Source organism: Schistocerca cancellata, chromosome 11, assembly GCF_023864275.1.
Source record: "Schistocerca cancellata isolate TAMUIC-IGC-003103 chromosome 11, iqSchCanc2.1, whole genome shotgun sequence".
NCBI classification, from domain to species: Eukaryota; Metazoa; Arthropoda; class Insecta; order Orthoptera; family Acrididae; genus Schistocerca; species Schistocerca cancellata.
This window is the reverse complement of record NC_064636.1, coordinates 159,447,689-159,471,383: the sequence shown is the minus strand read 5'-3', so window position 1 is coordinate 159,471,383 and position 23,695 is coordinate 159,447,689. Positions and strand designations below refer to the sequence as shown.

General features: G+C 39.9%; 1 protein-coding gene across 1 annotated transcript in view; it reads right to left on the bottom strand.

Moving 5' to 3' along the window:
• LOC126108394 (zinc finger protein 429-like) overlaps positions 1–23,695 on the bottom strand; it is a 96,838-nt gene continuing 73,143 nt past the window's right edge. The window contains exon 8 of the mRNA XM_049913605.1: positions 1–1,216. Coding sequence (XP_049769562.1) covers positions 1–1,216 — 1,216 coding nt within the window. The remainder of the gene's footprint in view (positions 1,217–23,695) is intronic.

Sequence of the window (23,695 nt, the reverse complement as noted above, 5' to 3'; positions counted from 1 at the left end):
TCAGCTAGCGAGCGCACCGCTTATAAGTGTTACCCGCACTGGCTTGCTGATCGCGGCAACGCTTATGAGCGTCAGCCGCTCTGGCGTGTTGATCGCGGAAACGCTTATGAGCGTCAGCCGCTCTGGCGTGTTGATCGCGGAAACGCTTATGAGCGTCAGCCGCAGCGAACGTGTTAATGTGTGTGCCTTCAGATAGCTTGAAAACACAAAAGCTTTCCCACACGTCTTACATTCGTGAGGTTTCTGTCCAGTGTGAATCAATACATGTTTCTTAAGATTGCCTGATATAGTAAAAGATTTCCCACAAATCTCACATTTGTGAGGTTTATTTCCAATGTGAATTAATGAATGTTTCTTGAGATCACCTAACATAGTAAAAGATTTCCCACAAATCTCGCACATGTAAGGGTTCTTTCCAGTGTGAATTAATATGTGAGCCTTTAGATAACGTGACTGGGCAAACCATTTCTCACAAATATCACATTTGTGAAGTCTTTTCCCAGTATGAATGGAAACATGTCTCTCGAGATCACCAGACCTAGCAAACAATTTGCCACAAATACCACATCTGTCGGTTCTGTTTGCAGTAAGTAGATCAGACTGGGCACTGACATTAACAGCTATAGACAAAGTTCCATAATTACTTGTTTTCTCTCTATCATTTGTCATGTATGTGTTACATATGTCATTAGAGGGCTTCTTTGAATCTTTCCAAGTTTCCTTACATGAAGACTGTTCATTGTGTTCTGTGACAGAAACGTCTGCCTCGCTATCCAACGAGGTAGTGGTTTGATGCTCATCACTATGTCCATATTTTTCATGACTGTCAACAGTTAAAACTTGACAATTCTCACTAATTCTCATATGCTTTTTCAAGCCAACATTACTGTGAAATACCTCACCACACCACTTACAAACATGCGAAGGTGGTTGCGTTCCATCAATGTGCATAAACACATGCATTATGAGTCTGTATTTTGAAGAAAAGCTCTGTTGGCAGAAATCACAGCTATATACATGTAATTCCTTTTCCCTCGTACTACAGTCATATTGGGTGGCAACTGAGCATTCCTTATCAGTAGTCAGATCTTCTGTATTGGTACTGAACCCATGTGTTGACTTCTCCATGTCTATCACCAACTCATCCTGGACCAGTCTATGGTGACAAGTTTCTTCACATGATATGCTACAACTCCCATCAGTAGTCTGCGTAAATCTGAAGAGTGAGGAGGATAATGTTAAATATTGAAATATACAACAAAGAAACAATATTTGAGTGACCATAAATCCAGTACTATAGGCCACAAGTCATAAAAGTGCATAAGAATTGACATATTCAGTAACTGTTACTGATTTAAAATTATAATATTCCACCAGGAGTAAAGAACTGATGAGGTAAAAGTGGTTTAAAACAAAAATAACCACAGGAAATTCAATAATGATTATTCTGAGTCACTGCCGATTTGATCTGGAATTTTTAGATTAGAACTAAAATACTTCACTTTCATGTCTTACAATCTTTTTAAAATACAGTGCTACAAGTCAATAGTCTACAACAATTTATGAAATGTATCAAAAAATGAATCAGTTACATGTTTTAATTCAAAATTTTTAAGTTCAAGGTATTTCAGATTTATTTAAGAGAAATAATTTCTAAATGTTCCTCTTCCATTATGTTAGCTCTGTAAGTGCATTCTCCTTGTTTCGCCGACACTTTCACCTCTAGAAATGGTAAATTTATTTCACCTGGCAAAACCTTTTTTTTGTTTGATTCCAAATAAATCAATTACTAGTGCAAGCATCAATATTTTCATTCGTTATCTACAATGGATGTTGATCAGCTGGACAATGACTGTTCATGAACAAGAATAAATGTGACATCAATCAAGGGAATAAATTTGCATACTGATGAATGAATGTGAATGACACACTTGCAGATGGTTTTAATCTAAAACTGTTTTTGGCACTGTAACTTATATGAAGCCTTCCACAAATGGAAATATTGTCTGAGCAGATGGAAATGGTTGCAAATTTTCCAGTACACATGGAGTGAGCCTTGTTGAAAATTTTTACATCTTCCCAACATCTGGTCTCCTGGCATTGCAGAACACCGTTGACTGAAGGACACACACATAAATGGTCACATCATCACCCACTTAATACTGAACGGTAACATTACATACTGAGTGGCAGTGATAACAGCTGATGCATGAGCTATACCTGTAGTATCTGGGTTTCATTATTATACCTGCAGTTAAACCCTTTCCCACAGAAAATAACTGTAATGCTTTTCAGGTCCCCAGTATGTACATAGGTGGATATGAAAGATTACAAACTACTGAGGTGTGCAGGCTCCAGAGTTTTCTTTTGTTCTGACTGTACCTTTTCACTTTTTTGCATTGTGTTGAGTATATAGTTTTGTTTGGCATGGTATCTGGTAAATTTCGAGTGTTTTTGAACAATTAATTGGATCACATGATTTTTTTTAAATGTAACTGGTATCATGGTGTGTCAGATTCTAGACGCTGACAACTGAATTACTAAATATTGTAACTTTTATAACTCAATAATTTACAACTTGTATTTTCATATACATGTAAGTGAAGTAACTGAACACTAATAATGATAAGACACATCAGAAAAATATGCAAATAAGATTTCAAACAAATACCTTTCTGTTTGTCAAAGTACTAGAAATAAAACTTACAATTAAAATTTTACAATATGCCAGTCAACCATAAACCAACCAGAATAAGAAACAGAATTTCTGGAAAGCTTTAGCAATAAATAAATTGAGGTTTTTATCCATCAATTGTTTTAGAGACCACCATGTAAGCATTGTGTAGATACTGGGTGCTTCTGTCATATCCCTTATCTTTACTGCACAGCATTTCGTGTGGCAGGTACATTTATAAACTATTCATCTACATCTACACGATTACTCTGCTATTCACAATAAAGTGCTTCGCAGATGGTTAAATGAAGCACTTTCAAACTCACTCTCCACCATTCCACTGTCGAACGGCGTGGAGGACAAACGAGCACTTAAATTTTTCTGTGCGAGCCCTGATTTCTCTTATTTTATCTTGATGATCATTTCTCCCTATGTAAGTGGGTGCCAACAGAATGTTTTCCCAATCGGAGGAGAAAACTGGTGATTGAAATTTCATGAGAAGATCCTGTCGCAACGAAAAACGCCTTTGTTTTCATGATTGCCACTCCAATTCACATACCATGTCTCTGACACTATGTCCCCTATTTCGCGATAATACAAAACGAGCTGCCGTTTTTTGTACTTTTTCAGTGTCATCCGTCAGTCTCACCTGACGCAGATCCCACACCACACAGCCATACTCCAGAAAAGGGTAGACAAGCGTGGTGTCAGCAGTCTCTTTAGTAGACCTGTTGAACCTTCTAAGTGTTCTGGCAATTCAGTCTTTGGTTTGCTCTGTTGTTGTTGTTGTTGTTGTTGTTGTTGTCTTCAGTCCTGAGACTGGTTTGATGCCACTCTCCATGCTACTCTATCCTGTGCAAGCTTCTTCATCTCCCAGTACCTACTGCTACCTACATCCTTCTGAATCTGCTAGTGTATTCATGTCTTTGTCTCCCTCTACGATTTTTACCCTGCACGCAGGCCTCCAATGCTAATTTGTGATCCCTTGATGCCTCAGAACATGTCCTACCAACCGGTCCTTCTTATTGTCAAGTTGTGCCACAACTCTTCTTCTCCCCAATTCTAGTCAATACCTCTTCATTAGTTATGTGATCTACCCATCTAATCTTCAGCATTCTTCTGTGGCACCACATTTCAAAAGCTTCTGTTCTTATCTTGTCCAAACTATTTATCCTCCATGTTTCACTTCCATACATGGCTACACTCCGTACAAATACTTTCAGAAACGCCTTCCTGACAAATCTATACTCGATGTTCATACATTTCTCTTCTTCAGAAACGCTTTCCTTGCCATTGCCCGTCTACATTTTATATCCTCTCTACATCAACCATCATCAGTTACTTTGCTCCCCAAATAGCAAAACTCCTTTACTACGTTAAGTGTCATTTTCTAATCTAATTCCCTCAGCATCACCTGACTTAATTCAACTACATTCCATTATCATCGTTCTGCTTTTGTTGATGTTCATCTTATACCCTCCTTTCAAGACACTGGCCATTCCATTCAACTGCTCTTCCAAGTCCTTTGCTGTGTGTGACAGAATTACAATGTCATCGGCAAACCTCAAAGTTTTTATTTCTTCTCCATGGATTTTAATACCTACTCCGAACTTTTCTTTTGTTTCCTTTACTGCTTGCTCAATATACAGATTGAATAACATCGTGGAGAGGCTACAACCCTGTCCCACTCCCTTCCCAACCACTGCTTACCTTTCATGCTCTTCTACTCTTAATTGCCATCTGATTTCTATACAAAATGTAAATAGCCTTCAACTCCATGTATTTTACTCCTGCCACCTTTAGAATTTGAAAGAGAGTATTCCAGTCAACATTGTCAAAAGCTTTCTCTAAGTCTACAAATGCTAGAAACATAGGTTTGCCTTTTCTAAATCTTTCTTCTAAGATAAGTCGTAGAGTCAGTATTCCTCATGTGTTCCAATATTTCTACAGAATACAAATTGATCTCAGAGGTCGACCTGTATGAGTTTTTCCATTCATCTATAAAGAATTCGTGTTAGTATTTTGCAGCTGTGACTTATTAAACTGATAGTTCGGTAATTTTCACATCTGTCAACACCTGCTTTCTTTGGGCTTGGAATTATTATATTCTTCTTGAAGTCTGAAGGTATTTCGCCTGTTTCATACATGTTGCCCACCAGATGGTAGAGTTTTATCAGGACTGGCTCTTCCAAGGCCATCAGTAGTTCTAGTGGAATGTTGTCCACTCCCAGGGCCTTGTTTCGACTCAGGTCTTTCAGTGCTCTGTCAAACTCTTTATGCAGTATCGTATCTCCCATTTCATCTTCATCTAAATCCTCTTCCATTTCCATAATATTGTCCTCAAGCACATCGCCCTGGTATAGACCCTCTATACAAGGTGTTACAAAAAGGTATGGCCGAACTTTCAGTTAACATTCCTCTCACACAAATAAAGGAAAGGTGTTATGTGGACATGTGTCCAGAAATGCTTAATTTCCATGTTAGAGCTCATTTTAGTTTCGTCAGTATGTACTCTACTTCCTTGATTCACCGTCCGTTGGCCCAATTGAAGGAAGGTAATGTTGACTTCAGTGCTTGTGTTGACATGCGACTCATTGCTCTACAGTGCTAGCATCAAGCACATCAGTACATACCATCAACAGGTTAGTGTTCATCACGAACATGTCAGTGCAATGTTTACAAATGTGGAGTTCGCAGATGCCCATTTGATGTATGGATTAGGATGGGGCAATAGCCATGGCGTGGTACGTTTGTATCGAGACAGATTTCCATAACAAAGGTGTCCCGACAGGAAGACATTCGAAGCAATGGATCGGCGTCTTAGGGAGCACGGAACATTCCAGCCTATGACTCGCGACTGGGGAAGACCTAGAACGACGAGGAGAATGGATGAGGCAATTCTTTGTGCGGTTGACGATAACTCTAATGTCAGCGTCAGAGATGTTGCTGCTGTACAAGGTAATGTTGGCCATGTCACTGAATGGAGAGCGTTACGGTAGAACCAGTTGTTTCCGTACTATGTACAGAATGTGCAGGCACTATTAGCAGCTGATTGGCCTCCACGGGTACACTTCTGCGAATGGTTCATCCAACAATGTGTCAATCCTCATTTCAGTGCAAATGTTATCTTTACGGATGAGGCTTCATTTCAACGTCATCAAATTGTAAATTTTCACAATCAACATGTGTGGGCTGACGAGAATCCCCACGCAATTGTGAAATCACTTCATCAACACAGATTTTCTGTGAACATTTGGGCAGGCATTGTTGGTAATGTCTTGATTGGGCCCCATGTTCTTCCACCTACGCTCAATGGAGCACATTATCATGATTTCATACGGGATACTCTACCTGTGCTGCTAGAACATGTGCCCTTACAAGTATGACACAACATGTGGTTCATGTACGATGGAGCTCTTGCACATTTCAGTCAAAGTGTTTGTACACTTCTCAACAACAGATTCGGTGAACGATGGATTGATAGAGGTAGAATTCCATGGGTTCCACGCTCTCCTGACCTCAACCCTCTTGACTTTCATTTATGGGGGCATTTGAAAGCTCTTGTCTACGCAACCCCGGTACCAAATGTAGAGACTCTTCATGCTCGTATTGTGGACGGCTGTGATACAATACGCCATTCTCCAGGGATGCATCAGCACATCAGGGATTCCATGCGACGGAGGGTGGATGCATGTATCCTCGCTAATGGAGGACATTTTGAACATTTCCTGTAACAAAGTGTTTGAAGTCACGCTGGTATGTTCAGCTGCTGTGTGTTTCCATTCCATGATTAATGTGATTTGAAGAGAAGTAATAAAATGAGCTCTAACATAGAAAGTAAGCGTTTCTGGACATATGTCCACATAACATATTTTCTTTCTTTGTGTGTGAGGAATGTTTCCTGAAAGTTTGGCCGTACCTTTCTGTAACACCCTGTATACTCCTTCCACCTTTCTGCTTTCCCTTCTTTGCTTACAACTGGGTTTAAATCTGAGCTCTTGATATTCATCCAAATGGCTCTCTTTTCTCCAAAGGTCTCTCTAATTTTCCTGTAGGCAGTATCTATCTTACCCCTCGTGAGATAACCCTTTACAGCCTTACATTTGTTCCTGATTAGCCATTTTGCACTTCCTGTCAATCTCATTTTTGAGACGTTTGTATTCCTTTTTGCCTGCTTCATTTACTGCATTTTAATATTTTCTCCTTTCATCAATTAAACTCAATATTTCTTCTGTTACCCAAGGATTTCTACTAGCCCTCGTCTTTTTACCTACTTGATCCTCAGCTGCCTTCACTATTTCATTCCTCAAAGCTAGCTATTCTTTTTCTACTGTATTTCTTTCCCCCATTCGTGACAATTGTTCCCTTATCCTCTCCCTGAAACTCTCTACGACCTCTGATTTAGTCTGTTTATCCAGGTCCCATCTCCTTAAATTCCCATTGCAGTTTCTTCAGTTTTAATATACAGTTCATAACCAATAGATTGTGGTCAGAGTCCACATTTGCCCCTGGAAATGTCTTACAATTTAAAACCTGGTTCATAAGTCTCTGTCTTACCATTATATAATCTATCTGATCTCTTCTAGTATCTCCAGTATTCTTCCATGTGTACAACCTTCTTTTATGATTCTTTAACTAAGTGTTAGCAATGATTAAGTTATGCTCTGTGCAAAATCCTACCAGACAGCTTCTTCTTTCATTTCTTACCCCTATCCATATTCACCTACTATGTTTCCTTCTCTCCCTTTTTCTCTACCCACAATACTATCTATGTGATCGATCGAATTTAGGTTATTTGTAATCCCTAAGTATTTAGATGAATTTACACCCCTCAGCTTGGTGTGACTTACCGTGTAATCGTAATTTAGCACACTTCTTTTAGGACTCGTGAATAACTTCATACTTTCCCTTATTCAGGGTCAGTTGCCACTTTTTGCACCATACAGATATCTTATCTAAATTATTTTGTAAGTCGTTTTTATCATGTGATGACTTTACAAGATGGTAAATGACAGAATCATCTGCAAACAATTTAAGACGGCTACCCAGATTGTCTCCTATGTTGTTAATATAGATCAGGAACTATAGCGGGGAACGCCAGATATTACTTGTTTCACTCGATGACTTTCCGTCAATTAGTACGAACTGTGACCTTTATGACATGAAATCACGAATCCAGTCGCACAACTGAGGCGATACTCCGTAGGCACACAGTTTGGTTAGAGGACGCCTGTGAGGAACAGTATCGAAAGCCTTCTGTAAATCTAAAAATATGGAATCAATTTGACATTCCTTGTCGATAACACTTATTACTTCAGAGGATAAAGAGTCAGTTGTGTCTCACAAGAACGATATTTTCTGAAACCATGCTGACTGTGTCAATAAATCGTTTTCTTCGAGGTACTTCATAATGTTTGAATACAGTATATGTTCCAAAACCCTACTGAAAATCGACGTTAGTGATATAGGCCTGTATATTAGCGAATTACTCCTACTTCCCTTTTTGGGTATTTGTGTGACTTGAGCAATTTTCCACTCTTTAGGTATGGATCTTTCGGTGAGCGAGTTGTCGTATATTATTGCTAAATATGGAGCTATTTTATCAGCATACTCTGAGAGGAACCTGACTGGTAAACAGTCTGGACCGGAGGCTTTGCCATTATTAAGTGATTTAAGCTGCTTTGTTACTCTGAGGATATCTACTTCTATGTTTCTCATCTTGTCAGTTGTTCTTGATTGGAATTCAGGAATATTTACTTCGTCTTCTTTGGTGAAGGAGTTTCGGAAAACCGTGTTTAATAAATCTGCTGTAGTGGCACTATCTTCAGTGTCTTCACTGTTGTTATCGCACAGTGAAGGTATTGCATGTTGCCACTGGTGTGCCTTATGTATGACCAGAATCTCTTTTGGTTTTCTGCCAGATTTCGAGACAGAATTTCGTTGTGGAAATTATCGAAAGCATTTCGCATTGAAGTACGCGCCATATTTCGAACTTCTGTAAAACTTTGCCAATCTTGAGGATTTTGCGCTGTTTTAAATTTGGCATGCTTTTTTCGTTGCTTCTGCAACAACGATCTGACCCACCTAGTGTACCATGGGGGATCACTTATTAATTTATGTGGTATTTATCTCTCAATTGCTGTCGATATTATATCTTTGAAAACATACCACAACTTTTCTTCACTTACATGATCAGATCAGAAGGAGTGAAGACTGTGTCTTAAGAGGGCGTTAATAGCATTCTTAACAGCTTTTTTACATAGATATACTTTGCGTTTCTTTTTGATGGTTGCAGTGATGAAGTGCACATGTATTTTATCAACACACATACTACAGCCTGGACAGTAACACTGCTGATGGTTTACACCACACTTGTTAAAAATTTTGGCATGATAGCTGTTACCTCTATTTTATTCCTTCCTTTGTTCTCTCAATTTTCCAACCAAAGGGCTGTCATTATGAACAAAAACAGCTTCTTACATTCGATTTATTTACACCAGTACTCCTCTACCCAACAACTAGTTGGGTTGGGGGATCAATGGGACTTCGCAACCTTTACGCAGTCTTTTGGCCGAGGCTGGTTGCAAAGTGTCATTACGTATTATACAGACTAGTATTACGATGGGGTCGCCATTCCCAAAGTCTCCCCCCCCTCCCCCATTCCGGGACATAATTAGTGAATTAGTGTACCCCAACTGTTTCCATCCAGTGTAATCCATGGGAAAATGCGAATGTCTGCAAGCTGTGTAACTGAAGTGGAATGTGGGGACCAGCCTGCTATTCACCTAGGAGGGTGTAGAAAACCACCTAAAAACCACATCCAGGCTGGCCGGCACACTGGCCCTTTGTCGTTAATTTGCCGGGTGGATTCGATCCGGGGTCAGCACTCCTACTGAAATCCAGAAAGCAGTGTGTTAGTGCTCTCAGCTACCCTGGTGGGTCGTTTCCTTACATCACTGTGAAACTATTACATCTGGTTCCACCTACTAAGGAACGATTGTCAGTGCACTTGATGCCAGGGTTGGAGACTGTTGTGAATACAAGCAAACCTATTGAATCTTATCTCAGAAACATTAATATCATGCAAAGAAGGTATGTTCTTTTGAACATTTTTATATTATCAAGATTTTGTTTCATCACTGTTGAATATCTAAAATATCTCAGGGAAAAGTACACCTGACTTCTAGTTCAATGTCTCGATTCCTGCCCAACGCATTACCACTAAGTCACAGGGCAGGAATCTGCAAAGCAATGTTATATTGTCTAGCATAAACATTGCTTGGATTGTGCATGTCTCCATTTGAGTTTCCCCTACAATAAAAGAAGGAGTCATGGTGATATGAGTATGTCCTCTGTTATTTTCACAACAACCACTACTACCACCAGCACCAAGCCATTTTCTGAATTGGTATCACCAATTTCCATCATTTAATCTTGATGAATATTAGTGTCATCCACAACTTCATAAATCATTTACCAAAATATACGTTGAAGTACAGTTCTCTTACTCTCAGAAGTCATGTATGATGATGATTGGTTTGTGTGTCACTCAACTGCACAGTCATCAGTCCCAATTTTTACAGTCTTTTTTTACACAGTCCAATGTAGCCACTGTCACGAATGATGATGATCAAATGATGACAATGCAAACACCCAGTCATTAGGCAGAGAAGGTCCCCAACCCAGCCAGGAATCGAATCCAGGATCGCATGATCCAGAAGCAGCAATGTTAGCTACTAGATCACGAGCTGTGGACAGAACTCATGGAGAATAAGAAGTCCGATCTGACAGGTTTGAATGGTTAGGGAGACATTGGGCAGACTGCATATTATAAGAGACACTGACAGAGGTCACCATAATTATTATACTGTAATAACAATAAACACAAGCTGTTGATAAAAACCCCTGCTGAGTGGCAATCATAGAACGAGTGTGGTATCTGCTAGACGTCATAGCAACTTTATAAGGAATTTACTGAGGGTAAAGTTGTCTGAAAAGCACCCTGTTTTCATAACAAGAAATCGATCTGAGGCGTTTTAACTGATTTTAATTAAACTGGGAGTGTTCTGGGTGCTGCAGTGTGGGCTCTATACTTTGCAGGATGCTGTAATATTGTAGGATGTATATTAACTGGTGTCCTCAACAAGCATGCTGAAAAATAATTTTTCACTTTCCGCCACCAGGTGAAAATATGGCGCTATAAGCAGTGAGAATGAGGCATCAGGCAGGAAAAGAGAAGAACGATCAGACCAATGATTATGGTGGTTCTGGTACCTTTGTTAGCATATGATCAGAAGTTACATATTCAAAATGGTCTACTGCCTCTGCAACTTGATGTATCCATGACATGACATAGTTAATAGTTGTCTACATCATAAACAGTGTAATCAGATTGACTGTCATCATATGATAGCTTACTGATCAGGGGTATCTGGATACATCCCCAATAAATCTTTCACATATCCCAACATCCACATGTCACATGAATTTATATCAGAGGATCTCGAAGGCCACATATCTTGAAACTGTCTAGATATGATGCAGATGATACTGAAGTTTACATGCAACCAATGGTTCACTCGACAAATGACATACCATCAAAATAATGATACATGTGTTTTCATGAAATGCCGGAATCACGTTGCATAACAAGGTCCTTATAAAATTCAGATGTCTCCTAAGAGGTGCATGACTTGTCATTATCTTCTAGGAACACTGACTGAAAATGAAGGGGGTTTGTGGAATCACACCACACTATCACATAAGCTGGGAGCAGTGGATGTTCCTGCACAATATTTGGGAGAAAAACCCCCATATCTGACAGTTCTGTGCATTCACAGCCCCATGCAGAGTAAAATATGCCTTGTCCCTCCAAAGAATATTCCTCAGCCAAAAGTCGCTCATTTCCATGTGTGCCAAAAATAAAGGCAAAATGAAAGTGTTGTAGCCTATCTTGGGGCTTCTTTAGCAGCACATTCAGAGCCTTCTACAGATACTAGTGTAAAATGTGTCACCAAATCTTTTTAACTGTTGATGGGGGGAGGCAGTCAGAGGTAGCGTGTGTGTGTAGGGAGGCAGCATGGGGGGTAGGGAAGGAGGGAGGTAGGGAAGGAGGGAGGTAGGGAAGGAGGGGAGAGAGAGAGAGAGAGAGAGAGAGAGAGAGAGAGAGAGAGAGAGAGAGAGAGAGAGATCCTGTGAGAACACTAGCATTTACTGAAGAATTTGAGACATCTGCTGCATGATTAGCTGTAGCTAAAAGCAACTTCAACAACTGCTATGGCAATCTGCTGCACCACCCAATTCACTTATTTCTTCAAATTCCTTGATTGTATTCTTCAACACATTTATTGACATGGGGCCTCTTCACAGCCATTTATTTCAATGATATTCCTGCAATGCAGTGCTGCTGTTCTGATAAAACAGCTGTACCACATGTGCACGGCATTCCTTCTCAATAGGCACTTCATTTCATATGAAAGAGATACCTTCTTAACTGGGTATATATACAAACAAGAAAAAATTTCCAGATTTCACAGCTAGAAACGCGCTTCCTAAGGTGAAAAACTTTTTATTGGGTGGAAGTACATTTTTCCATGTTAAAAGATGGTATCGTTTCCATAGGAGCTGTAAACCTTATCAATACATTGAATGGTTATGGATTTATAAGCCTGTATAGAACTTTCTGGCAGTTTAGGAATCTCAACCTACCTGGAGATACGGGCTGGGGAGATACATGGGAGACGAAGGGAGGGTGGGAGAGTTAGAGAGAAAACAGGAAAGGAACTAGTGCCTGAGGTGCACAGGATGGAAAGGGGATATGGGAGGGGAGGGGAGAAGGAGAGGGATGAGAGGACTCTTGTGCCTCCTCCCTGTGCTTCTGCTACTTGTAGATGTAGCAGCTCCTGTTCGAAGTGCCTACAGCTCTGTATGCACAGGACCAAGATTTCAGTACAGTTCAAATGCATATTCACTGTTATCAGCATAAGCATCCAGTCATGAACACCTCCACTCCCATGGCCAGTGCTCCAACTATCATGCAGCACACTTTGCCCCGTGCACCTCACACCTCTGAGCCCATTATGTTGTATGAAGTTACTGCAATTAACATGTATGAAGTGTTGCATATGTTCGAATTGTTTAAAATGCCTGTCCATACAAGAAACGTTTAAAATATGGTCTACCTGTAACTCTCATATTGTATCAATAGGAGGTTCTACTTTCTTTTTGAAACATCTATGCACAACACTCTCTCAGCATTTGCATATTGACAATGACTGATTAAGACATCAACTGTACATATTAAAAACAAAAAAGAAATCTCACTGCTAAGCATTCGATTTTCTATATTCAGTTAATTAACTTTTTGTCCATGGTACACTGTAACGGGAGTGCTGATGATGAAGATATTGACGCAATTTGCTGTTGTTGCTAAGGTATTCCAGAAAATGTAATGAGAACAGTGTCAGTAAGTATGTGAAAAGCAAGTCGCTCTGAGACAATTATCAGCCGCACCACCAAAACGTCCTAAGCCCATATATATATATGTGTGGCATATCGATAGACACACAAACAAACACAAACATACACACAAAATTCAAGATTTCGCAACAAACAGTTGCTTCATCAGGAAAGAGGGAAGGAGAGGGAAAGAGGGAAGGAGAGGGAAAGAGGGAAGGAGAGGGAAAGATGAAAGGATGTGGGTTTTAAGGGAGAGGGTAAGGAGTCATTCTATTCCCGGGGAGCAGAAGACTTACCTCAGGGGGAAAAAAGGACAGGTATACACTCGCGTGCACACACACATATATATATATATATATATATATATATATATATATCTCCGCACATACACAGACACCATGAGGCTGAAATGAAAATGAAAATAAAATGTATGGGGAGGGATAAAGGTGAACTAGAAAGCAACTGGAGATATGGCGTGAAAAAAGGCGAAAAAGTGTTGGTTAGAGCTGTGCTATGTTGATCCTCTGGTGAACTTGTGTAGGTAGACAACGATATGCATAAAGGTTAGGTGGTTGTGTTGCCGCCAAAACACGTTAAAGGGTGGAGAAATTCGGGAAAATTTCGAAAAAACTACATGTAAATGTATTGAAAGGAGTGGTTTTGTGGTGGCAGATTATGAAAATGAGGCTAACAATTGTCTGACGAAGAAATAATGACGTTAAAACCTGTGGGAAGCGGCTAAAAATGATCAGTGATGTGAGAAAAACGGAAATGGAAATAAAGCAAAAGTTATTAGAACTAGCCGAAATGGTTGTTTAATACAGGGTTATTACAAATGATTGAAGCTATTTCACAGCTCTACAATAACTTTATATTATTTGAGATATTTTCAAAATGCTTTGCACAGAAATACAAAAACTCAAAAAGTTTTTTTAGGCATTCACAAATGTTCGATATGTGCCCCTTTAGTGATTCGGCAGACATCAAGCCAATAATCAGTTCCTCCCACACTCAGCGCAGCATGTCCCCATCAATGAGTTCGAAAGCATCGTTGATGCTTTAAACTGCGCATATCATCGCTTCGTCCTGAAGTGTCGTTGCACTGTTATGACTGACTGATGTGAGTGCATTTCAAGCACGACATACGTTTTCTCGGCTCCTGTCGCCATTTTGTCTCACTACGCTCTTGAGCGCTCTGGCGGCAGAAACCTGAAGTGCGGCTTCAGCCGAACAAAACTTTATGAGTTTTTCTACATATCTGTAGTGTTTCGTGACCATATGTCAATGAATGGAGCTACAGTGTATTTATGAAATCGCTTCAATCATTTGTAATAGCCCTGTAGGTGAAAGGAACTGTTTGTGAACTAGACACTGTGTATGTGCGGATGGATATGTGTGTGTGTGTGTGTGTGTGTGTGTGTGTGTGTGTGTGTGTGTGTGTGTGTGCGCGCGCGCGCGCGCGCGAGTGTATACCTGTCCTTTTTTCCCCCTGAGGTAAGTCTTTCCGCTCCCGGGATTGGAATGACTTCTTACCCTCTCCCTTAAAACCCACAACCTTTCGTCTTTCCCTCTCCTTCCCTCTTTCCTGATGAAGCAACTGTTTGTTGCGAAAGCTTGAATTTTGTGTGTATGTTTGTGTGTCTATCGACCTGCCAGCGCTTTTGTTTGGCAAGTCTCAAAATATTTGTTTATATATATCTGTAAGATGACGATGATGCCTGATGATCCATATCTACATGATAACTCTGCAATTCACGATTAAGGGCCTGGCAGATGGGTATCGAACCATAATTTTTATTTTACTTCTCTACCATTCCATTCTCATTGCACACAGGGTTACATATTTCCATGTGAGCTCTGATTTCTCGTACTTTACTATGATGATAATTTCTCCCTACATAGGTGGGCGCCAACAAAATATTATCAAACTCAGACGACAAAATTCGTGTTTGAAATTTCGCGAAAATCTCTGGCTCTAGCGAAAAACGCCTTTGTTCTAATTACCGTCATCCCAGTTCATGTATCGTATCCATAGCACTCTCTCCCTGATTTCGTGATAATACAAAAACAGCTGCTATCCTTTAAATTTCTTTGATGTCCCACACCACACTGCAATACTCCACAGGAGGACAGACAAGCACAGTGTAAGCAGTTTCTTTAGTAGACTTGTTACATTTTCCAAGTTGTCTTCCAAAAAATCAATCTTTGGTTTGCTTCCTCCAGAGCATTATCTATATGAATGTTATGATTTAATTTACTCATAAGTGTAATTCCTATGTATTTAGTTGAGTTCACAGCTTTTAGGTTTGTATGATTTATCGTGGTAACGAAATTTAGCACATTCATTTCAATACTCATGTGGTTTACTTCATACTTTCCATTATTTACAGTCAAATGTCATTTGTCACATCTTAAAGACATCTTTATCACATCACAATTCGTTTTGATCATCTGATGACTTTACAATAAGGTAAATGACAGCATAATCTGCAAACAATCAAAGAGAGCTTCTCAGATTGTCTCTTAAATCGTATACATAGATAAGGTACAAGAGAGGGCCTATAACACTTGGGAAACGTCAGATATTACGAACTGTTACCTTCCTGGTACAAAATCACGAATAAGTGCAAACAACTAGGATGATACTCCAGGGGCACACAACGTAATCGGAAATCACTTGTGAGGAACAGAGTCAAAAGCTTTCTGTAAAACAAAAAATATGGAATCAATGTAATTTCATCTGCCCAAATCAGTCATTACTTTGCGACAATAAAAAGCTTGTTGTGTTTCACAAGAATTATGTTCTCCGAATATGTGTTGGTTATTTGTCAATAAATGATATCTTGAAGGTCATTCACAATGTTCAAACAGATTATATTTTCCAAAATCCTACTGCAAAGTGACGTTAGTGGTATGGGTGGGCATTTCATCGGATTACTCCCATTTCCTTTCTTGGGTTCCAGTCTAATTTGTGCTACTTTCCTGTCTTTGGGTACTGATCTTTCTGCAGTTGAAGAGTTGCATATGACTGCTAAGTATGGAGCTACTGTATCAGCATATTCTGAAAGGAACCTGGGTGGTGTATAGTCTGCCCCAGGGGCATTGCCTTTCTTAAGTGTTAAGCTACTCCACCACGTTTAGGATACCCACTTCTAAGTTACTCAAGTAGGCAGTTATTCTTGATTAGAATTCTGGAATACTTCGCTTTTGCTGTGAAGGAATTGATAAAATTCGTTTTCAGTAACTCGCTTTAGTAGCACTGTCGTCAATAACTTTACCATTGTTATCGTGCAGTGAAGGTATTAATGCACCTTGTCAATTGAATACTTTACATAAAACCAGAAATTCTTTGGGTTTTCTGCCAGATTTCGACACAGAGTGTCGTTCTGGAAACTATTAAAAGCCTCTCTCATTGAAGTTTGCACTACATTTCGAGCTTCTGTAAAACTTCGAAAATCCTGTGGATTTTGCATTCTTTTAAATTTGGCATGTGTGTTTCATTGCTTCTAAAACACTGGTCTGACCTGTTGTGTGTCAGTACCACTTATTAATTTTTTTGATATGTATCTCTCAGTCATTACTTATTTTACTTTAAACCACATCTGGACTATGCTTAGAAACACTTATCTGAAGGAGTGGAAACACTCTCTTTGGGATGTGTCAAGTGAATTTTTATCTGCTTTTTCAAGGGCATGTATTATGCGTTTATTTTGGAGAGTTTTGATGTTACAGTATTCACTCTTGTGAACTTTTCATGGCTAAACAACATTGTGGTCACTTATCCCTGTACCTGTTACGCTCCCTGTTTGGCCATGGTTATTAAGATGTCAAATATGTTTTCTCAACCATTTACACTTTCAGTGCGTTTCTGAACTCACTGTGCAAAATAATTTTCAGACACACCATTCAGTTTGGTTTTCGACAACGTTTTATGCCTACCACTGACATTGTATTTTCGCCAATATATCGAGGGTAGACGAAAGTCCCCACCAACTCTAATTCTACGAGTGGCATACCTATTTCAAATGACAAGTTTTCTTTGAACTGTTCAGCATGTTTCATCCAAGCCAGAGCATTAGTGAAGGGAACTTATTAATTTATTCCAGTTCGTAGGTGTAAGCTCCAACCGTACTTATCATACTGTATAGGCTTTCACAGTCAGCATCCCCATTAGTTAAGACTTATGGCCTGAGAGGCCATGGTCAATCTGTAAAACTACTACTTCCTGACGTTTCGTTACCAACTGCGGGCAGCAGTGAGTCAATGACTGGCTGCCAGGCTATGCAGGTCCCAACATTGCCTGTCCATGATTTATTTGGCTCTGAGCACTATGGGACTTAACATCTCAGGTCATCAGTCCGCTAGAACTTAGAACTAAGTAAACCTAACTAACCTAAGGACATCACACACATCCATGCCCAAGGCAGGATTCGAACCTGCGAGCGCAGCGGTCGCGCGGTTCCAGAGTGAAGCGCCTAGAACCGCTCGGCCACCGGCGGCCGTCCATGACTTATTTCCAGTATGATAATGAGTTTCACGAACAAACAGAAGGCGTGGCCATGAGGAGCCCTCTGAGTCCAGCTGTTGCTAATCTTTTCATGGAATTTTTTGAACAGTAAGCACTGCAGTCAGGCAGAAAAAGTCCTTGAAAGTGGTGTCGGAACGTGGATGGGACTTTTGTGATATGGAATCACAGTAGAGAGGAACTGTACGGTTTCTAGGAGTATCTGAATAGTATTAATCCAAAGATACAATTTACTATGGAGAAACATAGAAATGGCAACTAAATTTTTTGGACGTATCAGCAATTAAACAGGCAATGGGATTCTAGGGCATAAGGTGTATACAAAAGAAACACACATCGACTATTACCTCCATAAGCATTCGAACCATCATCCCAGGAAGAAGAGAGGTGTCATTAAAACATTGGTGGACAGAGCTAGTAAGTTTATTTTCAAGTTGATCTAAATCATTTACGAATGGCTGTTAAGAAAAATGGATACGCCGACAACGACATCGAGCGAGCACTTCATCCCAGAAGAAAAGTATGTGACAATATGCAGCAACAACTGTCAGCTGGAAAAGTTTTTCTTCCATTTATTCACAATATTACGGACTGTATTGGGAAAGTTTTGGCCAACCGAACACAAAAGGAACTGTAGACTGGGATATACCGACAAATCAGCTGTACCGAAACATGTTTTTAAGGAAGGTGGTCATGAAATAAAATTTAGCGAGACAAGCGTGTTAGCCAGAACATCGATTATTATGCACGTATGTATAGGAAAGCTATAGAAATTCTGGAACACCACAATGATTTCAACACAAAAGGGGACGGCTTAAAGTTAGACAGGATATTGTGGTCGACTTTGTTCCAATGATGTGACGATCGATTACATTCATTCAAGAATAATGATGTTAGTCAGAGACAGACTTATAGTCTGCCCCACGTGACATATGTTGGTGCCCTCTATGCACACTATATAAACGGGAAATCCATGGCCTGGCAGCCATTGTTTACTCACCTCCAAAGATGTTGGCTGCAGTTGGCAACGAAACGTCAGGAAGAGGTAGTTTTACAGATAGACCATGACATCTGAGATCAGAACTTTTAATTGATCGCTACCCTTACTACCTCACAGGAGCTATCTACTTAAATTTCACTACAAGGTAAACTACTTCGAACAGCAATGAACACTACACCACCATATGTATTTCATCTATTCTTTGTGAACATGCTTAGGTCTCTTCAAAAATTTCAGCTGAACTTATTTAAATACCTATAACGATTTGAGCTCTCGTTCTTTTCTAATGCAACTACGACAATTTACAGCTACGATACTTACTGTGTTGTATCTACCCTCTTTCGATGTTCTATTTCCAGCCTTTGAAACTGAAGCACTTTCTGCACTTACCCGAGACCCTCTAATTTAAAAGAAAAGCCCAGTCCCATCTACACATCTGCATACTCGTGGAACTGCTTCCTTTGTGTAGTTGACTCCTGAGCCATTTAGCTGAATCCGTAAATCCACCACCTTCTGACGCTAGTTGGGGAATCTGCAACCTACACAGCTGCAGAACTGTCTGGGACTCTGATTCAGACTTCACTCCACTCTGTATAAAAGAACCACCTTCAGTTCTGCCCATGATGCTTCAGATGGTGAGCTCTGCCTTCATCTCGCACACAAGACTGGCAGTCTTTACTAGCCAGTCACCTGAAACCTGAGAGAACCTCTTCCAATCCAATGTGGCACATATTGTTAGTACCAATGTGAACCACCACCTACTGCTGGCTATTCCATGTCTTTCATGGCATCCAGAAGCACCCATTTCTTATCTGTAAAGACTCCTCCCAGTATGCACATTGGATTCCTTCCCCTCCTATACAGTCATTCCTCTAAATGGTGCCATTACACACCTAACACCGGAGCTTCCAATCACCAGTAATACTAGCCTCTGTCCTGTCTTGCACACTGAGAGGCTTTCTCTGGAACATGGCAAGCGACTTCATCTGGCTCATGGATTTCATCAGCCATAGACAGAAATCAAATTGTTCATCAGACGAATTGAGCAGGCTCTCCGATCAACAACATGGAAATTCTTTCACTGCCACCCACACGCTGGAATGACTTCCCACTCGACCACAAATGAGACGTTCAAATGGCTCTGAGGACTATGGGACTTAACATCTATAGTCATCAGTCCCCTAGAACTTAGAACTGCTTAAACCTACTAACCTAAGGACAGTACACAACACCCAGTCATCACGAGGCAGAGGAAATCCCTGACCCCGCTGGGAATCGAACCCGGGAATCCGGGCGCGGGAAGCGAGAACGCTACCGCATGACCACGAGCTGCGGACCAAGGGAGAGGTCAATCTCAGTATGGGCAGTACCCAAGGTGACCGCAGCAGTGGACCAATTGGTGGACAACATACCTGGAGCTGTGAGCGAAGAATCACCAACTTCATTCACATCTGAACACAGCAATTACTATATCTGTCCATACCAGAGTTGGCATAGTAAATAAACAGACATATACGAAGTATAGGAGTTGAAGGTAAGGAACACAGACAATATTTAAAATAAGTCGCTTCTTATGAATACATGTCAGCTCACAGTACTCTGATGTACTACTGCTGCTACTATGAGAGCTTCCACTGGATTGGGCGATCTAAGTGCTGCAAGTAACACAAAACAAAGGAGAGATGCAATTCAGCCAGTGGTTCTATGGACCACACAGTTTATAAAGCTTATAAATGTGCCTGACAAATACACACATGTGCTCAAAATACGGGATTTGAAGCAAAATAATAGCAATAACAATAATAATACCATTACAACTATAATAGTAGTGGATGTCTCGAAAATATACTTACAGCAACTGATATATAATTCGCTCACTTGTGACAAACATCAAAGGATAATGACGTCAAGTCATGCATCAGAAGTCTCCATTGTGAGCCAATTTAAGTATTAATGCTGACGAACAGGGAAAATGAGCAAATAACCTTCTAACGAACACTATATGCTTTCCTTGCAGCAAAGGTGAAGTCGTTTGCAGCAACAGGCATCTGGTGTCAACATAATGCTGTTCAATCAAACCTACTGTTTGAATACCAGTGGGTGTAAGCATGTTACTGTCAGTGTAATATCGAATAGGGAGTTCTAGTAAGTGGAATTTCCTGAAAAACATCGATTTAGTGATGACAAAGTAATATTCGCTTTGCATCAATGACACTGACAATGCAATGTCTCAAAGCAGATGTCAGCCTTGTTCCACAGAAAAGTTTGTTCTCCCCTGATGTTATCAGGTGATCATACCATCTCCGTAGGGGACAGAGTTGGTACAGTTAAAATATTTAACAACAGAGGGAGCACAGATCTACAGGAGCTGATTTTTAACATTTTAATGAAATGCGGTACAGGATGAGCTAGAGTGTTGGCAAAGATGTCAGTCACATATTCTACAAGTAATTTACTGTCGATAGCTTGCCAAAATCTCCACTCATTGGAAACTACCATAGCTCGACTCCATGATGCATTCTGTACATTGATGGAAGTGGAAATGTATGAATCATCACTACCAGATGTGGGCACTGAATTACGATCTAATTTAAGTTTGTTTATATACCCAGCTATAAGCAAGAGTTTATAAAAACCCTCCATTTCAATGTAAATAAACAGTTACCACTATAACCAAGTGGACAAAACAGTCTCACCACAAGGGTTTTTAAATGACTGGTCCTGCAGTGATGAAGGTAGAAACCTGAAGAACGAGACGAATGGACCATTACTTCCTGATATTAGAGGTGCTTTGGTTATTGGGGTTTCATGCTGCGGAAAATAATTACTTTTTACACTATTGACATATCTTGTGGGAGTCCACTTAGAGAATGTATATATTTTTCAAAAATTCTGTTTCAATCAAAATATCAGCTACTGCAGGAGATTTTGCATGGAGTTAAGGTACTAACATACTAAACTGCCAGCAAAAGCAGTGATATTCCACCACCTGAAAACGTAAAACCAAACAGCATATTCATTTTTGGCAACATCTCTGTGGAAAATCAGGATATCCGCCGACATTTCTGCTTAGCACGCCACATGGAAGTGAATATAATTTATTTGAGTGAGACATACTTAAGCATACCAAAGCTGTTGGTCTGGGATACACGAACCTTATAACAATCGAACAGACAATCTGAATTTAAAGCATATTTTCCAAGTACATGTAGGAACTGACATGGCACTCAATGAATTCGTTATATGTGAGGATTGCTGGAGTAACTCTCAGTATAGCTTGCTGGTTATAGATGAAACTACTAAACTGAATGAGAGTCAAAACTTCAAAATGATTCTTCAAAAAGGCAATGCACCAAAACGCACCTGTCAGTATATTGTACACTATGTAAAAATTTACACATGTGTTGCACATTCATTCAGAGGATGCAAAGCACGTGCGTTTGACAAAAAAATGGAGGTAATCAACACTAAAGTAATGGAACTGAATGTCTTGTCAAGGAAGGTGCTATGAATGGTGAGGTGTTGATTGCTCAAATTCAGCAATATGACCTGTGTGTCAACGAGAAAATTGAAGGTGTCAATGTAAAACCAATGCATATGTGGAACAAGAATGTGATAGCTAAGGCACTTCACACCCATCGTCACCGAATGTCACAGAATATACGTAAGTTGTAAACTGTCTCAAAAATGGATTAGTATGCAGGAGGATGTTGTCAAAGAAGTGTAATGTCAAAAACTGGGGTGTGGAAGACAATTTGACAGAAGTTACTTTCGTGAAAGTTAGGTCAACTGCAACGAGACCAGTCTTTTTCAGCAACATTTAAGCCAGTAACTGACAGGCTGAAAGAGCTGTCATGGACTATGGATGAAACCAGAAACATGAGGAGGAGGAAGAGGAGGAGGAGTGTTGAGTTAAGAAAGAACATATGGGGTCATCAGGGCAAAACCGTATTTGTTAGGTAAGCACTCAATATGTTTAACCAAGAAGCCAATAAGAACTGGGAACAAGGAATTTGAAAGATTGCCTAGGCTGTTACAGTTAATAATTTTGAAAATGTTGACTGTTAAAAATATGCCCTGAAACTATAAAAACATGTGGTCCAATATCACATATGACCAACGCATGTAAAACCCCAAAAGGATGAATGGAAGTCTCATAGAGCGAAAAATACAGGATTTTAACTGAACCAGCATTAACAGCTCCACCTAGTGCAGGTAAAATAGCCGAAGTTCAGCCTGAAACACTAAACAGTCTACATCTAGAATATATAAATTATGATAACAAAATGGAATCATAGATCGATTATGACTGTTTACAGCTTTAGCTGGTGAAGAGATTGCAGATCACATGAACAAAATATTATCAATCTTACCTGGGCTACGAAAATTATGCATCGTCGAGTAAGTGTGGAGAGAGTCGATCATGAGCTTTACAGACCTGCATGCAGAATATATCTGATAATACAAGGAATGGATTATCCATGGCAGGCTGATCTCTTGGATATGCAAAACTACTTACAATCAAATAATGGCGTCAAGTACGTTCTCGCAGTCACAGACACATTCCAATTTCGCTTGGGCCTTACCTTTGAATGTAAAGACAGGGAAGGAGGTTTGAGAGGTTTCTGAACAGTTGTTGCAGACAGGACTAAATTGACTGTCCATCAACCTTGAAGACATATGATGGAAGTGAATTTTATGATAGACATTTCAAAGCAGAATTCGAATTAAGTGGGATAAACCACTACTCAACATTCTCATATTTGGAAACTAGTATTGCCAAATGGTTGAACTGGACCATCAAAAATGGAATGTGGAAGCAATTTAATCTTCAATGTATGTGCAAATGGCTGAACATACAGCCAAAAATCATTGACGAGTATAATCGCATTATTCACCACAGAATAAACCTATTGAAGTCACAAAGGAATTACAGGACAGCTTTGAACCCATTATGTTCCTCATGGAGCGGGCCATATGATGTCAAAGGAACAGGGCATTGATGAAATGGCTTAGTTTCTCATCAAAGCTCAACAGC